The sequence below is a fragment of the Ptychodera flava genome, chromosome 8 (assembly GCF_041260155.1).
Source record: "Ptychodera flava strain L36383 chromosome 8, AS_Pfla_20210202, whole genome shotgun sequence".
NCBI lineage: Eukaryota > Metazoa > Hemichordata > Enteropneusta > Ptychoderidae > Ptychodera > Ptychodera flava.
The window spans coordinates 38,709,770-38,726,802 of NC_091935.1; the positions used below are offsets into that span (position 1 = coordinate 38,709,770).

Consider the following 17,033-nt stretch of genomic DNA (forward strand, 5'->3'; position numbering starts at 1 on the left):
GTGAAATCTGCTATCGACAGACGAGGGGAGGCGGAGCAAACACGGCTGGAAATCGATGGCAGCATCCAGACAGGTGCATTGGTCACTGAAATGCAAGAGGAGCGCGGAATGACATCGGTATACGTGAGCAGCAACAGCAGCGATGCGCTGATAACGCTCCTCGGTTTCTATGAAAAGACTGACGCTGCCATAGCTGCCTTGCAATATTGGCCCGGCTCATCTACCGACGGTGAAGTTTTTACAACAAAGGAAACCTTCCAAAAGTACTTGGACGACCATCGTGCTGAAGTTAGACCGGGGACATATTTCAAAGACGAGCTCGATTTTTACACCAGCCACAATCACATAATCATCGACTGGGTAATAAATCGCATCAAAATTAGCGCAGATTGGACAATGTTGCAAGCGCTAGTTGCGTACGACGCGATACTTCGTTCTAAAGATGCCGTTGGGATAGAGCGAGCCATGGGTGGAACATTTTACGGGAAAGGCGGGTTCACCCAAGAAGAGTATCGGTGGTTTTGCGAGACATCTGCTGCGGGAGAAACATTGATGAATCTTTGCATGGAACGTTACAGACCGGTAAAAGATGAATTTGAGGAAATCATGTAGAGAAATTACTCTCGCCATTTAAGAGCCCACCTGGATGAGTTGAAGCAGACAGTGCACCAGAACAACCTGACAGAAGCTGACGTTGAGCTGGGTTTGTACTGGTTTCAAAACATGACTACTTACATCTCGATAATCGGTCACTTGGAAGATGTAATCACTACCAACATCGATCAGATGCTGAACGAGGAAGCTGATCGTGCCTTGCGAAGAGTTGCGATTAGCCTTGCGGTCCTGTCGGCAATCTTGTTCACGTGTCCGTTGATGAGCGCCTGGTACGTGATGTCTGTTAACCGTATGACAAGTGCTATAAAACAGTATGTCATGGACCTGACAAAGAAAACATTGGCGCTAAATATTGAGAAAAGGAGGTCTAAGAGGCTCCTCTACCAAATGTTGCCTCCTTCAGTCGCAGAGTCCTTGATGAGAGACAAGACGGTCAATGCTGAGTACTTTGAATCTGTGACTATATTCTTCAGCGATATCGTCGGTTTTACAGAAATGGCGAGCCGAAGTACACCCCTCCAGGTGAGAAAACCTACCTTCGCACGACATGTTTCCAATAAATTAAGATGAATTAAGTTAGTTGTAGAACAGTGTTCAACAAACACAGAACGATGACGGGTCTTTGTCTAAAATTAAATTGTAGATCGAATAACACTTTGGCGTATCATTTTGTTCACCTGTAGCGCCTCAAAAATAGATATTGAAATGCTGAAAATTTTACAATCTTGCAAGTATTGTATTGTATTTTACATTATTGCACTGGTGCGCTGCTTGTGTGGACTGGTGAAGCTTGTGAATTGGATGAAGTTTTGACCACCATTTTTTTTGTGAACATCAAAATTTAATTTCTACTATAGGATAATGGTATAATGAATTTCAAATTTCTGTAAATTTTAGGTCATGTTGTTCTCTTGTACCAAATTATTCGATGTGATTGTTGATATGTATTCTTTAAAGTGAAGAAAGATGGTTTAATTTTTCTTGTGGGGAGTGAAAAGTATGAGCCAAAGCTCAATTTTGTCAGTTTCGATGTCGAAGGACAGTACAGTAGCTGAAGGCGTTATTCATGAAGTTGCCATTATAAGTTGTGGTAATCATGGCAAGCGTTATGGGGGACTCATAGACATTAATATCAAAACACCACGAGCAAATCATGAAGAATCTTTCATCAACAAAGCCGTGTATGAGTATAAAACTTTTGGGATACGTTTGAAATCTTAAATTCAAAGACAAGCTATTGAGCATGTCATTGTTTCTATCCAAGATAAGTAGCTACTCAGGCGTATCCTATAGAGATGTATCTTTGTTTAATTAATGATATAATTATTATGAATTTTTTTCCTGTTCTTTTTAAAATTCTCGTCATCAACGCCAGCTGGCAGCCACATAAAGACAGGTCAAAATATGATGTATAAAAATAATTCTATTAAAAGACAAAATTGAAAATGATAAACTACATACAAGAGACATACGACAGAAAGATTAAAAATCACACAGACAAGACCGCAAAGATGTTTGTTTTGTAAGGTTGCATTGAATTGGCAAAGATGTCAATAATACTAGTACTGTTGAGTGAATTAAATAAGCGGGCGATGCGACCAATGAACCCCCTTTTTGTAACGTCGACTCTATTATAAGGTATAAAAATAAGGTCTCTTCGTCTTGCACTCAAACGAGGAACATTGAGATCAAAGATAGATACACTATCTGTATGATTAAAATGTGACAACAGACATCTACATAGGAATACACAATCAAAAATATCCCTCCGAACATGGAAATGTGGAATGTTGTAAAAATTGCAGAATAAGTCAGTCACAATTACATCATACACTGCTGTCCTTGTGAAAACCATGTTTGACATGTAAAAAACGGAGAAAGCGTTTTTGATTGATTCAATTCTCATTGCTTGGTGCTTTAAGATAGAATTAAAAATAACAGCGTTCTATTCTAAAATCGTACGAAAAATTATTACGAACAACGACCAAGAGCAGGAGCATTGTCAATAAGATTAAAATTACGCTTAATAAAACTAACAATGCGATTTGTTTGTTAAAAAAGTTTTGTGTTAAGTACGATGCCAAGGTCTTTCTGATGATTAAGCCTGGCAAGAGATTTGTTACTGATGTGATAGTCGTACACAATGGGTTCTTTTTCAAAGAAATTATCATTGTGCCACATTTGTCAATATTTAGTGGCAATTTCAAAGCATTTGACCTGTGTACAAGATTGTCTGATATTGACTGCAAATTGTAACAGTCTTCAAAATTATAAACTTTACTATAAAGTTTTGTATCATCTGCAAATAGTAAAGAAATTATTTGTGATTTGCAGATGATACCAAATTCAATTGTTCTGTAGAGTAAGGGGTAAATCCTTAACGTATAAAACAAACAAAGGGGGGGGGGGGAGGACCTAAGATGGATCCTCATGGTACATCAGACGTTATGTCACACCACGAAGACGAGGTACCATTAATAAGTACCCTTTGCCTTCTGCTAGTTAAGTGACTACGAAACGACTTTAATAGATCCTTATGAAAACAGTAATATTGTAACTTGTGAAGCAAGAGAGCGTGACTTACTTTATCAAACGCTTTGCTGAAATCAGTGTAAATGTCATCTAATTGTGCTCTATTGTCAATGGCATCGTTTGCACTTTTGAGGAGAATAGTATTCAAAAATAGCAAATGCTGACAAATCAAAACAGACAAATAAGACCGTTGCATTTATATCCAAATATAGACACGCGAACATTATATCTGTCGAACGTCTGGCCAGCAAGTGACAGCAGACGAATGACTCAAGTGATGTACATGATGTATATAATTGTTTTCTGTAAAACAGAAGATCACTACGATATTATTGTGGACTAAATCGAAGAGAACTTCAATTTGATGATGATGGTGATGATAAGATGATGATGATGATGATGATAATGGCAATGATGATGATGATGATGATGATGATGATGATCGTCATTACCACCACCATTGTCATCATTAGGAAGTTAAGGGACAGCGAGTATATTATGCATCAAACTATTCAATGTGTAATTATGGCTGCAAAACTCATCGTGATGTTGCTTCCTTCGAAATGAGCATATATCTATTGTCAATGGCTTCTTTTGTCTTTTAGCGGTCGTCATGAACAGAATAATGCAAACTCATTTCCTTTTTTGAAAAGTACAATGAAAAACTCATTTCCTTTTATGGCCACTTTCTTCAACACTTCGGATGCAGAGCATGTGATTTGAAAGATGATAACTACGTCGTTAATTATAAGGTAGAGTCATTAAATGCCTATTATCCAGTTAAAACCGCCAAGTACGCCCTTATAATCTGAATTAACCACAATTTGATGCCAATCCATTCTGTTTAAGTGTTAAACAATTTACTGACTGAATGCCATGTTTAATGAGATAGGAATCAGGAGCAGTTTGGAAAAGTAATAATCAAGATTATTTTCCGCGTCACGTAAAGTTGGTCCCATTTTTCTCTGAAACACGGTCGTTTCTGCGTCAGTTTCAATTTAGAATTTGGGATTTGAGCTCCGCTATCCTCCGACTCCCCAATATCTACAGCCATCAGGGTTCTTGACTCCCTAATTGTCCCAAAACAGAGTGAGGCCAAGGCATTACGAGTATTCTCAATAACGTTTAACCATAGATTCTAGGGTCTATGATTCATTTGAAAAACCAACAAACAAAAAAAAATATCCAATCGAGATTGCAACCAAATCTGAACTCATACCTGTACCCAGTGTATGCGATACAAGATCCACTGGTGAAAAGTGTTTTGGGGATTTATTCCTATTAAGAAAAAAATCAAAAACGTCTCGATGCAAGTTTTGGGGTATTATTAAAGTTTGAAGACAAAGTTGTAATATTCACATCACTTACGCAAACACAATTGGACCATCAAACCTATACAGGCATAACGTTTAGTAGTTGTGATGATATTTTGAGATATACCATTGACCCTCGAGAGTTTTACTTGAAGGTCTATGGACATATACAAAATGTTTATCTAACAGTCTCGATTTATCGGCATTAATTATTTGTAATTTTAGTGATAAACAACAATTGAACATCTTAGTCTTGTAACAGTAGCCTTGTTGCCATGTATTCATCCACATGATAATCTTGAACGACAGTATCTCTGTAGTGAAGGCGTTATTTACCAAGTTGGCATTACCATTATAAAAAAATTGCAATAAGGGCCAGCGATAAAGGCATGAGTATACTATGTACTTATATTAAATGCTGACTAATCAAAACTGATAAATAAGACTACTGCATTTATCTCCAAATGTAGACACGTCAACAAATTTACCTGTCGAACTTCTGACAAGCCTGTGGCTCGATCGAGTTATGGGCATGCGTATTATTGATTGTTTTCTATATAAGTGAGGTCGGTTTTGCACAGGCAATCCCTCCATGGCATGCAATCAAGTAAACTATACTTGACTTTATTTTGACAACATATGGAAGAAACTGTAAGTACAGATTTCACAGAATATTTTGTTCGATACAGGCGAACACTTCTAGCATATTAAGCCTTGAATTGTAGCGTGTAGCGTTACTTTAGTTTCGCTACACTTTGGCACGCGTGTTCTCATTTGCATACAACTTCCCATCTCGCTTCTTAAATAAATGTGATAGTTTTTTTCCTGTAATAAGTTACAAAATCTACGGGCGATGAAATCATTTATCTGCTTGCTAATTCATAGATTTGGTTAAGTCTATTTTAGATTCGGCAGGTTCTGCAATGTCAGGCTGGGTTTTGCCACTTTTCGAAACAATTTTCTGTTTAGAAGGTACAGGTATTCGTAGATCGCCTAGTCTCAGAGACTGGAGGGCATAGACGTATATAGAAACAAGAAACCAAGATGACACACTAAATAGTCTTTTCAAGTCTAATGACGCGACAATTACAATTCCTTGAAAAGCACTTTAGTCAAAGGCATATAAAGGAAATCCCAAACACGAATTTGAAGGGTATTACCAAGGCTTATCAATGCACAAATTTCAACCAGAAATCGTGCAGCGTGTTCGTTAAAGGGAGGATTAACCGATTTTTGGAAAATTCAGCAAAATGCTTGTCACGTGACTATTACGCAAATGAGCGGGATTTCCCAATATCAGGGCTTTCAGAAAATATGTTCTTTATTTGGGTTTGGGACTTCTATAACTGAGAAAAAATAAAACTCTGAAATTTCTATAAGGTATGTAGCTACCTTGAGTTCCGTTTGTTAATGGCTCTTTCCTTCATTTTTTTCCAGATTGTTGACTTGCTGAACGCCCTCTACACTGCTTTCGATGACTGCATAGACAAATATGATGTTTACAAAGTTGAAACAATTGGTGACGCTTACATGGTGGCAAGCGGTGTACCTCACGTTAATGGAATCCGCCATGCTGGTGAGATAGCAACCCTATCTTTGGATTTACTAATATTAATTCAAGACTTCCGGATTCCTCACTTTCCGGATAAACGTATTCAACTAAGGATTGGGATTCATTCAGGTGCGGTTTGTTTCTTATCAGTGTTCGTCGTTTATGATTGCGTTTTTGTCGTTATATAATAAATTATTGAGAGTATCATGGCTCACCGATGCGTCAGAATCCGTGGCTTTCGTTGAACACATTAATAGCAAATACATTTTCCCAATCTGTAAACGCCTTGCTTGTGTATAGCGTAAGTCCATGGTCTTACATATTTATGGCGATACTGGATAATGGCGGCATGCCATTGCTTCGATAAACGGACAATTTTTCTCTTCTTGATGCATTATGTAATAAATAAATAAATAAATAAATAAATAAATAAATAAATAAATAAATAAATAAATAAATAAACAATGACAGTCCTTGCTCATAGAGTCAATTACTGTTCATACAGGTTCGTGCGTGGCTGGAGTGGTCGGCGCCAAAATGCCGCGATACTGTTTATTTGGCGATAGCGTAAACACCGCTTCCCGTATGGAATCAACAGGTAAACGTAAGTATTTAGACCGGGTCAAATTCAAGACTTCGCTTCTTCTCTATTGATTTATGTTTTCGAAAAATGTCTCAAAATCAGCAGAAAATACATGTATCATAATGATAAATCAAGCTCTATCACGTGTCATGCATCATAAAAAACATGTGTATGAATCACTAATTGTTGTTTAATATTCATCTAATCACAAATTATTTCATTATTGACTGGGAATTAAATCCATCCAAATTTTCAAGAAACATACTTGTTCTCATAGAGAATATACATAAGAGCCTTGAAATTTGTACGTAACTTCATTGTCAGGAAAATCAGGGAATATATATTCCCTCTAGGCTTGCCTTTAGAAAGATATTCTATGCATGCTATAAAAACTAATAGGATTGTTCTTTGAGCAGACCATTCCAGTGTAACGTAAAGATTTCTCAATTGCTTTGATCACTTGAGCTTTGATCAACAATAGCCATTAAAGATATGAACCTAGAACGCCTGTACTGGCCATGACGACGATGATGCGGCGGCTTGGTAATTGGTAGTCCTTCTGCTCTGCAAAATCTTAAATTCTTTAACAAAATAATACGGATGCCTCATATCATATCTGTCGCTGTAGAATGTATCAAGCATGCTGCAAACATATTGTATCGTTAAATAGTGAGATCCCAACTTTATGAGTGATTGTAGGTCAGGTATATTAGGTATTCCGTTTCGACAAATTTTAAATTTATCCAAAGTGGCATTATCTTTCTCGTAAATGTTTTTATGTACGTTATTTTAAAGTGGCACTCCCACTTGGTAACATTTTTAAAACACATTTTTTTAATGCCAACGGTCGATATTTGACGTGGCGACTGCGCGCGGATCGCGAGATATCGATAAAAACATGTCCTCAAAAAAGTAAAAGTTTGAATTCCGGTGGCCCACCTAAATTCAGCTTCCGAACATCGAACGTTCGGCACTTGGGCCGTTGTCAACTAAGCTATGGAGTACGAGTCTACGCTGACGCTGCTGTACGCCACAGTACCACTCGCGTCGGTGATCGGTCATGCCCCTTGGGAGAAAGCCGAGTCTTACTGACTCGGCAAAAAAACGGAAAACAAAGTTTGCTGATTCCACCAGAATTCGCATAGGTGACTGGCACAGTTACGTTTGGTTTATACATAGCGGCCGCCGCGTGGTATGCATAGACGCATACCACGCGGCGGCCGCTATGTATGTATCGAACCACGCGTAACTGTTTGGCAGACGACAAAATGTAGTCATCAGAGGCGGCTAATATTTTACACGTAAAAACTGATATCTATGTGGTATTGGTTAAAAATATAATACAACTGATTGAGAATAATGAAAACGACAAAAACTAAGGAGAAGTTTAAAAAAAACTTACCCGAGGTAAAGGCATAATGCTGTATATAAAGTCTTCGCAGTGGTAGGTAAATTAATTGCGTTGTTCGAACTTATTATGGACTCCCTATAGAACATCGTCAATCAGCACATTAACGAACCTTCGGGGGATTTCGGGTCATAATTAGAAATGATCGTAAAACTTCGGGATGTGGAAAATACGTTCGGGAAATGACATGTTTCTATCGATATCTCGCGATCCGCGCGCAGTCGCCAAGTCAAATATCGACCGTTGGCATTAAAAAGACATGTTTTAAAAATATTACCAAGTGGGAGTGCCTCTTTAATACAAACTATCGATATTTCATACTGCACTCAGGTTCAAATCGTGCGAAATCGAAATGAGTTCGAAATTCAGAAAAATGAACGTTCGTCAATATTACTTTTGTGAACTTAGCTTAGTTGGCGCATGGTATGGTACCTTGGGTCGTTTAGAAAATCGATACTAATCTCCGGAGCGCTTTCGATAAAATTCGAAAATGGTCGTGAACGTTAGACTCAAAGGGTTGAACACTGGAATCATACAATATTTCTCAATTTTGCTATTTCAATACATAATGCGGGGTCAAATATCGACCAATGACATTGAAATAAAATTTCTACAGACGTCACAAAAATAGTTTGTGAAGTAAAGATTAAGGAGGTTTTAAAGAACCATGCAAGTTACATCACATCGTGACAAAACTTAGTGTAATGAAAAAATCCTGATAAATGTAGAAAGAACAGAAAGATTCAGGAGTAGTCTAATAGGGACAACTAAGAAAGGGATTTCTAAAAGAACTAATTTAGCCCCAGAGGCAAAATACCATAAATTGCAATCGACTGAAATAGTTTACATAGAAATCTAACATGAACTGTAAATTCCAAAAAATGATATAGACAAAAAGTGAGTGCCATTGCAGTAAAATACAGTCATAAGAATAAAGATTAAAAGAATATTGATGAGAAGTACAATTTCATGATATTAACTAAATAGCGAGATCAGTTTGGTTTGCACAACGAAATCTATTCAGTCGATTTTGTCAACACAATAGAAGATACTCACCCAAGAAAGTTAAAAGATGCAGTTTCTGCGATCGATTTGTGTTTAATTCAGCTTTCTTTCTCATCACTCATTGAATTTTAATATTCTCTCTCTCTCTCTCTCTCTCTCTCTCTCTCTCTCTCTCTCTCTCTCTCCTCTCTCTTCCCTCTCTCTCTCTCTCTCTCTCAGCATTGCGAATTCACGTAAGCATCCACACAAAATATTGCCTAGATCTCCTCGGTGGATTCATTCTCGATCAACGCGGGGTCTTGGATATCAAGGTTAGTATACGCATTTGCGTAAAAATTTTGCGTAATATATCGCGTAAAAAAACATTTACGTACCGCAATGAAACGTCACATAATGGATCCAGGTGAAGACTAAGGGTACCATTGCACTGCAAAATTGCCCTGAAGGGAGCCAGTTCTTGACAGGATAGATTGAGTCGCATGTTACAGTCGTTGTTGCAAGAGGTGAAATTTTATTTAGGAGGTGTATGTGCACGGTTTCAGGATGGTCACCCCTTCGGCATTAACCTCCCGATAAGTTCCATTTGTACACCGATCATTTTAGATAGGATGAAGGTAGGGTCAGGATAAGCATACGGTAAGATATTCTAAAGACAGGATCTGGATATCATTACGATAGGATAGGTAGGGTCAGGGTAGGATCACCATGGTGTTAGAATAGGGTTTGGATAGGACATAGGATAGGGCTAGGACAGGTCAGCGTAGGGTTAGAGTTAGTGTCCAACGAGTAAATGATCAGGGGATAGGCTGCCTAGAAGTGCGTGTGAGCGCGCATAAATGGCCTTTTTAATATATTTTGTTTGTATTGCTTTGAGATAAGCTAAGTCCAACTTTCCTTACAACTTTACTATAACCTTCACAATAGACCTACCTTTTTCAAAGTAACCTGTCTGTATCTATATCGGGATTATTCCTCTGTTGAGTCGATAAGAGTACAATTTAGTATAAGTACAAAGTGTTCCAGTTACATTGTACTGGAAAGTGTGTTGCAACTGAGTTGTGCATATGCACTGCTCATGTTCATTTTGCTGATTGGTCCATTTTACATTTCCAGGAAAAGGAAGGATGAAGACGTTCTGGTTGACCGGAAAACAGCAGGAGGAGACCATTATCACGAGTGGTAAATCGGTTGTCGTAGGGGGCAACGATCCCATCACAGTCACTGATGTTTTGTGCTAACTTATGTACCACTCTATGGTTAGCCACTGCCAAGTGTAGAATTCCTCCCTTCTGACAACCCACTTCTCACTTTTGCAGAAACAGGAAGTGTGAGAGGGAAACAAAATGAACATAGCCCTTTTGGTGGTATATTCGACTACCAACAGTGAATATTTTAGTTAGCATGCACTTTAGAACCTCCTTCATTATAACCATACCCTATGGAGGTGATCTCTCTTTATCAACACGTTGATACAGATAGAAGACCATTAACAAAAAATATACATTTTATTACATTGTAAATATTCTTATACCCAACTCTCCGACTGAACTAAAATCACAGGACTTAATAATGTATATACGATCTCAGTATATCATGGTATATGGATGCGTATGTTTGCGATCTACAGATCCATATACTAATACAAAGTGATATTCTAGAGGTGTACAAACAATACCAAGTGTACATCTTCGTATTCAGATCATCGCTATATATATTGGTCTACAACTGTGCATATCTCTGCACACTGACAGTATACAAATGTGTATACTTAGCGTAGATCTGCGAAATACTGACGTATTATACTGAAGTATACAAGGCAATCGAGGCTTCATTATTGGACAGCGATCAGAGGTCATGAGGTCGATTATCTGGGCAGCAGCCGCCAGGCCGTTGGCCAGTTTCTTGGTCGGCAGCCCTGAGGTTTGAGCCTAAGTTGACAAGAGGATGTACACGTAAAGTAGAGAAATTATTCAAAAGCTTTATTTCACTCTGCTTCACCATTGTTCATGAGCAGTAATAATTGTACGTCTTCAGCGCATGCGTTTTGCTGGTCCTTCCAGTTCTTAACTTCTTCAGTTGAATATACAGGAAGCATTACGGCCAGCAAATAAAATCCATCTGCAGCCGACGGGTTATTATTATATAAGACACTGCAAGAACATACCGTTTGAAACGTTAGCTCGTCGTTCGTAGTGGCCTCTGCAAATTCTGCATTGGGAATCGCTTTGCCACATGACTGGTAAATATCGATGATTTCACAGACTCGACATGGCAAGATGAATGCGCCGAAGGGAATCACAGCGGTCGAAGAAATCACCACACTGTATGCCACGCTATTTACCAGATAATTGTCATTGACAACACAGAATCAGCCTGACAAAATAAATGTGGTGAAGGGAAATTCCAAGGAAGAATACTTATAAGCTAACAAACATTACATAGTCACTGTTGACTGCACTAGTGCGGGTTGAACGGGGGGGGGGGGCATCTTGGGCAAAGGTTAGGGTACAGGACTCACTATCGGAGGATGGTGAGTTCGAGACATGGTAGGGCCAGTGTAACGGAGTCACTGTCGAAGGATGGTGACTTTGAGACTCCGGCACGGTGTTGTGCCCTTGAGCAAGGCACTTTACTCCTTATTGCTCCATTGGATAGTCGGTAATGGGTAACTCATCCTGTAATTATGCGTTCATCCGTTGGATGTTGGATTGGAAGGCTCAGGAGCATTAACTAGAACAATAACAGTCAAGTTTGCATAAACTATCTTAGCAATAATCTGTCGTATTTAGTTGCCGACATTCTCCTAGCCATACTTTTTCTAAGCTACAGCTTTATATTTTAGTTACGAAGGTCGAACGTATTGCTACAACAGTTGTAGATGTGAAATCACAAATGTACTGTGCTATACTAGTGTCTTGCATATGGACAACACAAAACGAGAGTGTTTAAACTCATTGAAATGTAGAAGATACGGTTGAGTAGAACACATACAAACACTGTGCCTCGCCGACCAGTATCGAATCAGTTCAACAAAAACCGATTATATCATTATGTACACCTATCCATCTGCGGCCCGCATAATTGATTCCGACATATCCGATCAAATCTGTCGGACACCTGAACAACCAGCTGTAAACATGGATGGTACAATGAATAACCCCAATAAGTCACCAAGAAAAGCAGACTTCGTCGCAGAAACAGACAGCATTCGAGAACAATATCCGGTACGTGATAAAAGGACCACTAACATTACCACTATATTCATCTTCTAGAAGCCACTGTAACCCCAGCAGCAGTGCATCTGATTCATCAGTTGTGAAAAAAGTTTTATCTCAAGAGTAGTGGTTCGGTCAGTCTTCTAGATTACGTCACAAGGAAACGAGCAGGAAGAAGGATGACAAAACGTTTAACTTCAACACCTTGTAACGTATCTATATCAACATCACGAAAGATCAACGCCAGTGTCACAAAGTGTGTCGTTAGAAGACCATTCAAAAGTAAGCAAAGCTAAAGCTGAGAAGAAGAAAAAGAGGAGCAAGAAGAAGAAGATATAAAGAAACGAAAGAAAATAGTTTGTATTCCAGAGACACGTGCATCTGGTAACGATCTCACTTTGGTATGAACGTCAATATTGTCTTTTCTAACGGCACCTCAAACATTCGAGGTGCAGCCTTAGTCTAGTGCTCATTTCGAATTGCAACAATGTTTGTTGACAGTTATTCTAGTGATTGAAGTGACGACAGTAGTTTTATTTTGATAATTTGTAAACTAGATACAGCGTGTATTTATGCACCAAATAACGTTATCAGGCTGTAATTTTTACGCCTTGTTGCCAGTTTTTGTTTGCTCTACCTTTGCATTTGTAACTTCTACTTGTTGAAATTATCTTGTCGACAATTATTAAGCGGACGCGACTGCACATGGATGCCGTAAAGTTGTATTTGATGAAGTGTGTAATGGACTCGGCAATGGTACAAACCATCAGCGGCCTAGACCGGCAACATTCTGCGTTTACACATAAATTAGCTTCATATAGACAAAAATAAGAAGGCGTTCGTCAAAATGTAAAATACTTTACAGGAAATAAACTATCATTGGCCAAAAAAGAAAGAAAATACGTGATTGGATGACATATCAAATCTTATATTGGATGTAATTCTAAGCATTACTTACTCTTCCTCAATCATGTGACGACAAGCCACACTTATTCGTATTTATGATATCCTTTTGAAGGTGATGCCAAAATCTAAAACAATAGCATTGTTAAGTTCATCTGATACGCAGTTACATTATGACGCATTGTGGTGACAAAAAATGTCACAAATGTATATGGACATTGTGCAACCTTGTCTATAGTGTCAATTTAATTGAAGTACCAGTTCCACTGTAATGGCAATAAAGTTCTTTTGTTTGTTGTTAATGAACCGTTAACTTGTCGTTTTCACCATTTATTTTAAAGTGGAAGACCGGTATACCTGTATAGTATTGTATTCAACGCACCAGTCGATATACTTCCGTTAAACAAAAGGAAGTAATAACGTTTACCACAGAGGGACCATGAAAGTCTTTTGACACAGTACTGATTCATAAAAGTTAAAATATTAAATTTGTAAACATACGAACTTGAACCAATTTTGTCGTAAAAATACAACCTTAAGACTCCCCTTCTTCAAAGAAACAGTCCCAATTAAAAACAACCATAACACAACTGTTTAATTTTGAATAGCACATTTCGAGTTTCCTGTTCGTTGTTTAAAAAACTATCATGTGACAATGAACCTATCAGAATGCTCCATTCGGAAGTCGTTATTTATTCATGAGGCCTTCTGACGATCATACTGCGAATCTCAATAGTGGGAGAGCACTGAAGCACAGGGAAATCGTGGTTAAACTCCATAGAAAAAAGAACTGAGTTTATAAAAATTATGCTTTAATTATAACGCTAGAAATACGTGATAGAAATTCATTACGAGGCAGCGACTTTTTATACAAAGCCTCACGTCCTTCGACTTTGTTCATCGAGAATCGCCAACTTGAGACGAAGGCTGTATCATTTTCGTCTGAGAAATTCAAATCAAAACGCCCAAAATTGTCTCTTAAATGCTGTGAGAGCCCATGCCAACGCCAGCTGGTAAACTGCATTTGGTATGATACATCTTGTCATTACGCTTACGGACTTCCAAAGAGAAATACTGCTGTCAAAAGTTTAGTTCGGAGGCACCCACCTCACTGGAATCATAGGAACTCTATATTGTAAAACTGAAACACCTCGAGAAATTTTGTTTTCAGCCCAATCTTTCTAACGTCAGCAGCCCATGTTTTGCAACTGTGTTGTTTTTTGTACATTTGTTTCGCGAATATCTGAACAGTCACTTTCGTTTTCAATCACATGAACAAAGGCGCCGAAGGCTTTTTGTGTCAACTTTTGTTCCTTTGTTTTAATACCAGTATTACAAGTTTCGACTATAGACCGAGACTGGAAAATTGCTCTTGGAGCATTCATTCATTGGTAGACGAGCATTATTAAATAACGCTAATGATGATGTACAGTATAACAAGCACAGGTAAACACGCAACTTTTGTAAATAATTAAATCACGAAATCTTTAATACGAAATCTCAGGTGTCATGGTAACAAGGGTAAATCACAAGAAATACACAAATATCGTCTTAATTGCCTTTAGACGTCAATGATAATGTTAGTGATGTGAATAAAAAACAAAGTCATTTTGCAAACAAACCATACCACAGCCATATAACTATATTTGCGCTATATATAATTTACCTATCACTACACTTCTTCGTACACGTTATTAATTACAAAAGTGTCCTTTTCATTGTGGACGACACTATATTCTCTTTGAAGAGAAAGGTTCTTATGTATAGGGGGTGCTGATTCTCCCTAAGTAATAGCTGAATACTCTGAAAAAGTATCTGACTGCCATTGTAGGACTTGTGGTTTTCATCCTGCAGCTTTTTTCCTCCGGTTCGATACGCGACTACCTTCGAAAGGTGAACAGCACATCTGCAGATGTAGAGTCTAGAGTACTTTATAATTCATAGGACAACATTATTGTCAAAGGCGTTTCAATTTCTTGCACGGAGATAAACAGAGATGTCCAGCGATCTTCTTGAAACGTCATGTTTGGGAAGCGGACCTGAAAATTGTGATAAGACATATTCCACGAAATGAAGAGAAAAAATTCCCGGGCAATCGCTACTGTCGATATTTGCCTTTTCAATTTCACCACGTAGTTTTCTGAACTGATCCCAGACTTCCGGATTGTATAGACAAACGACACCACCCCGCCGCGCGTTCTCTGACTCACCTGAGAAAATAATGAATAAAAGAATTTGAAGAAGATTTGTTTTTTGTTTGTATGAGTTAAGAACGTGTAATAAAATATATCCCAAACCATGTTGACATGGATCGTAACTGTTCTCAGCATGTCTTGTATAAGATTTTGAAAAGATTTATACAATTTAGTATAGTTCTACTAAATTTGGGTCATAATTTTTTGCCACAAAACTTGTGCCTTATTATGCAAGCTATTAATACCAAATGGGGCAACGTATCATGATCCTAAACTTTACGTTTTGTATAAAATGGATGAACTTCTGTATTAACATCTCCCAGATGTATCAAAATAATAATGGCTCGATTTGCATATACAGCAAATTCTCCAATTGGATCCCGGCAGCTGGTCACCTAACGAAGGCATCGCAGTCAAAACCGCTCGGTTAGATCTCAACCAATAGAAACAGGAGTGGCACGCCTTATCAAGGGAGATAGAAGTATGCAAGCCACACCTTTTTATTTATAATGTTACTTGCACAACTATTATCATTTTCAGGATAAAGTGCAAAACATTGAGCGGAATTTATATTTGTAAGATATGTAACGTCATTTCGGATGTTCTCTAGAATATGCAAATCGATAATATGAGGTTATTACGAAAATACCGCAAAGGATGCACGAGGATATTGGCGCAGCGTATCGCGGAGAGCGATGCGCGGCGCCAATGTCCGAATGCATCCTTTGCGGTATTTTCGTAATAACCTTATTATTATACATCTTACATTCCTGACTGGGGCATCAAATTGTCAGAGTAATGACCGTTTTCGTGCAATGTCAACAATTTTCTTCATATTATAGCGCAAGCGTGGAACGCTATCTCGGACGCGCTTCCTGATAGTGTGTGCACTGCATACGTATGTACCATAGACAGTAGAGGGGGGAACTGTCTATGTATGTATAGAGCGCGTGAGACATGTTCTGGCACTCGTCCAATGAGTCCCTTGAAACCGTTCATCAGTGAACGCGTAGTTACAGCTGCAGGTGATGGGGCGCCTTGAAACCATACGTGTTACGGAACGGGCGTTCCGTACGGCTGTTTTAGCGCACGCAAAATTATATTGTTCTCGATGGTAGATGTATAATAATAAGATAATATGCCTAGGTTTCAACATTTTGTTTGAATCATCAAAATTTCTGTAACAGTTCAACTGTTGTGATGCCACTTCTTACTCGATAATGTGATCATCAGTCGTGCAGGACACATCTCTTGCAAGGGTTAAAGGTCAAAGTTTGTGCATGACTATACAATTTTAATTAACTTTCGTCGAGAACTTGTTGATACCAAATCTGTTGGTCACGTTTACACATACATAATACACGAGGTCGAATACATATTAGGAGTGCCAAGAATAAATAAATGAAAATATGAACATTGCAGTCGTTTTGTTTATGGCATATTTGCAAAAACATAATTATGAAGCTCTCGAACTTGAATCGTTTACACTTGACTGATCAAGCATGCTGTAACCCAGCAGTTTTAGTTGTTTGTGTTTACAAACGCTAATAAACCTTGTCCAACAAGTCCTCTCTCGTCTAAACATTATCTGCTGTGCTTGACGTGAGTCATACCTGCAGCATATACAACGACGTTGACGTAAATAATTGTGTTACAGTATCAGAATGAAATCTTCTGTATAAATTGTACTGATTTTAACGCTTTGAGTGAAA

At 38.2% G+C, this 17,033-nt stretch overlaps 2 protein-coding genes across 2 annotated transcripts in view; both read left to right on the forward strand.

Moving 5' to 3' along the window:
• LOC139139312 (cubilin-like) overlaps positions 1-17,033 on the forward strand; it is a 250,854-nt gene that overhangs the window by 120,333 nt on the left and 113,488 nt on the right. The gene's annotated exons all lie outside the window — the stretch shown is intronic.
• Positions 724-10,246, forward strand: LOC139139448 (atrial natriuretic peptide receptor 2-like). Its single transcript, XM_070708362.1, has 5 exons — positions 724-1,137; positions 5,898-6,141; positions 6,518-6,616; positions 9,228-9,323; positions 10,122-10,246. Exons 1-5 carry the CDS (start codon positions 724-726, stop codon positions 10,244-10,246), a joined length of 978 nt encoding a protein of 325 aa, XP_070564463.1.

What these genes read in the sequence shown, in the direction of transcription:
- LOC139139448 (XM_070708362.1), top strand. Translation starts at nt 724, where the DNA reads ATGACTACTTACATCTCGATAATCGGTCACTTGGAAGATGTAATCACT. An exon ending in TATGGAATCAACAGGTAAAC is followed by an intron (nt 6,617 to 9,227) that starts GTAAGTATTTAG and finishes TCTCTCTCTCAG; the next exon opens with CATTGCGAATTCACGTAAGC. An exon ending in GGTCTTGGATATCAAGGTTA is followed by an intron (nt 9,324 to 10,121) that starts GTATACGCATTT and finishes TTACATTTCCAG; the next exon opens with GAAAAGGAAGGATGAAGACG.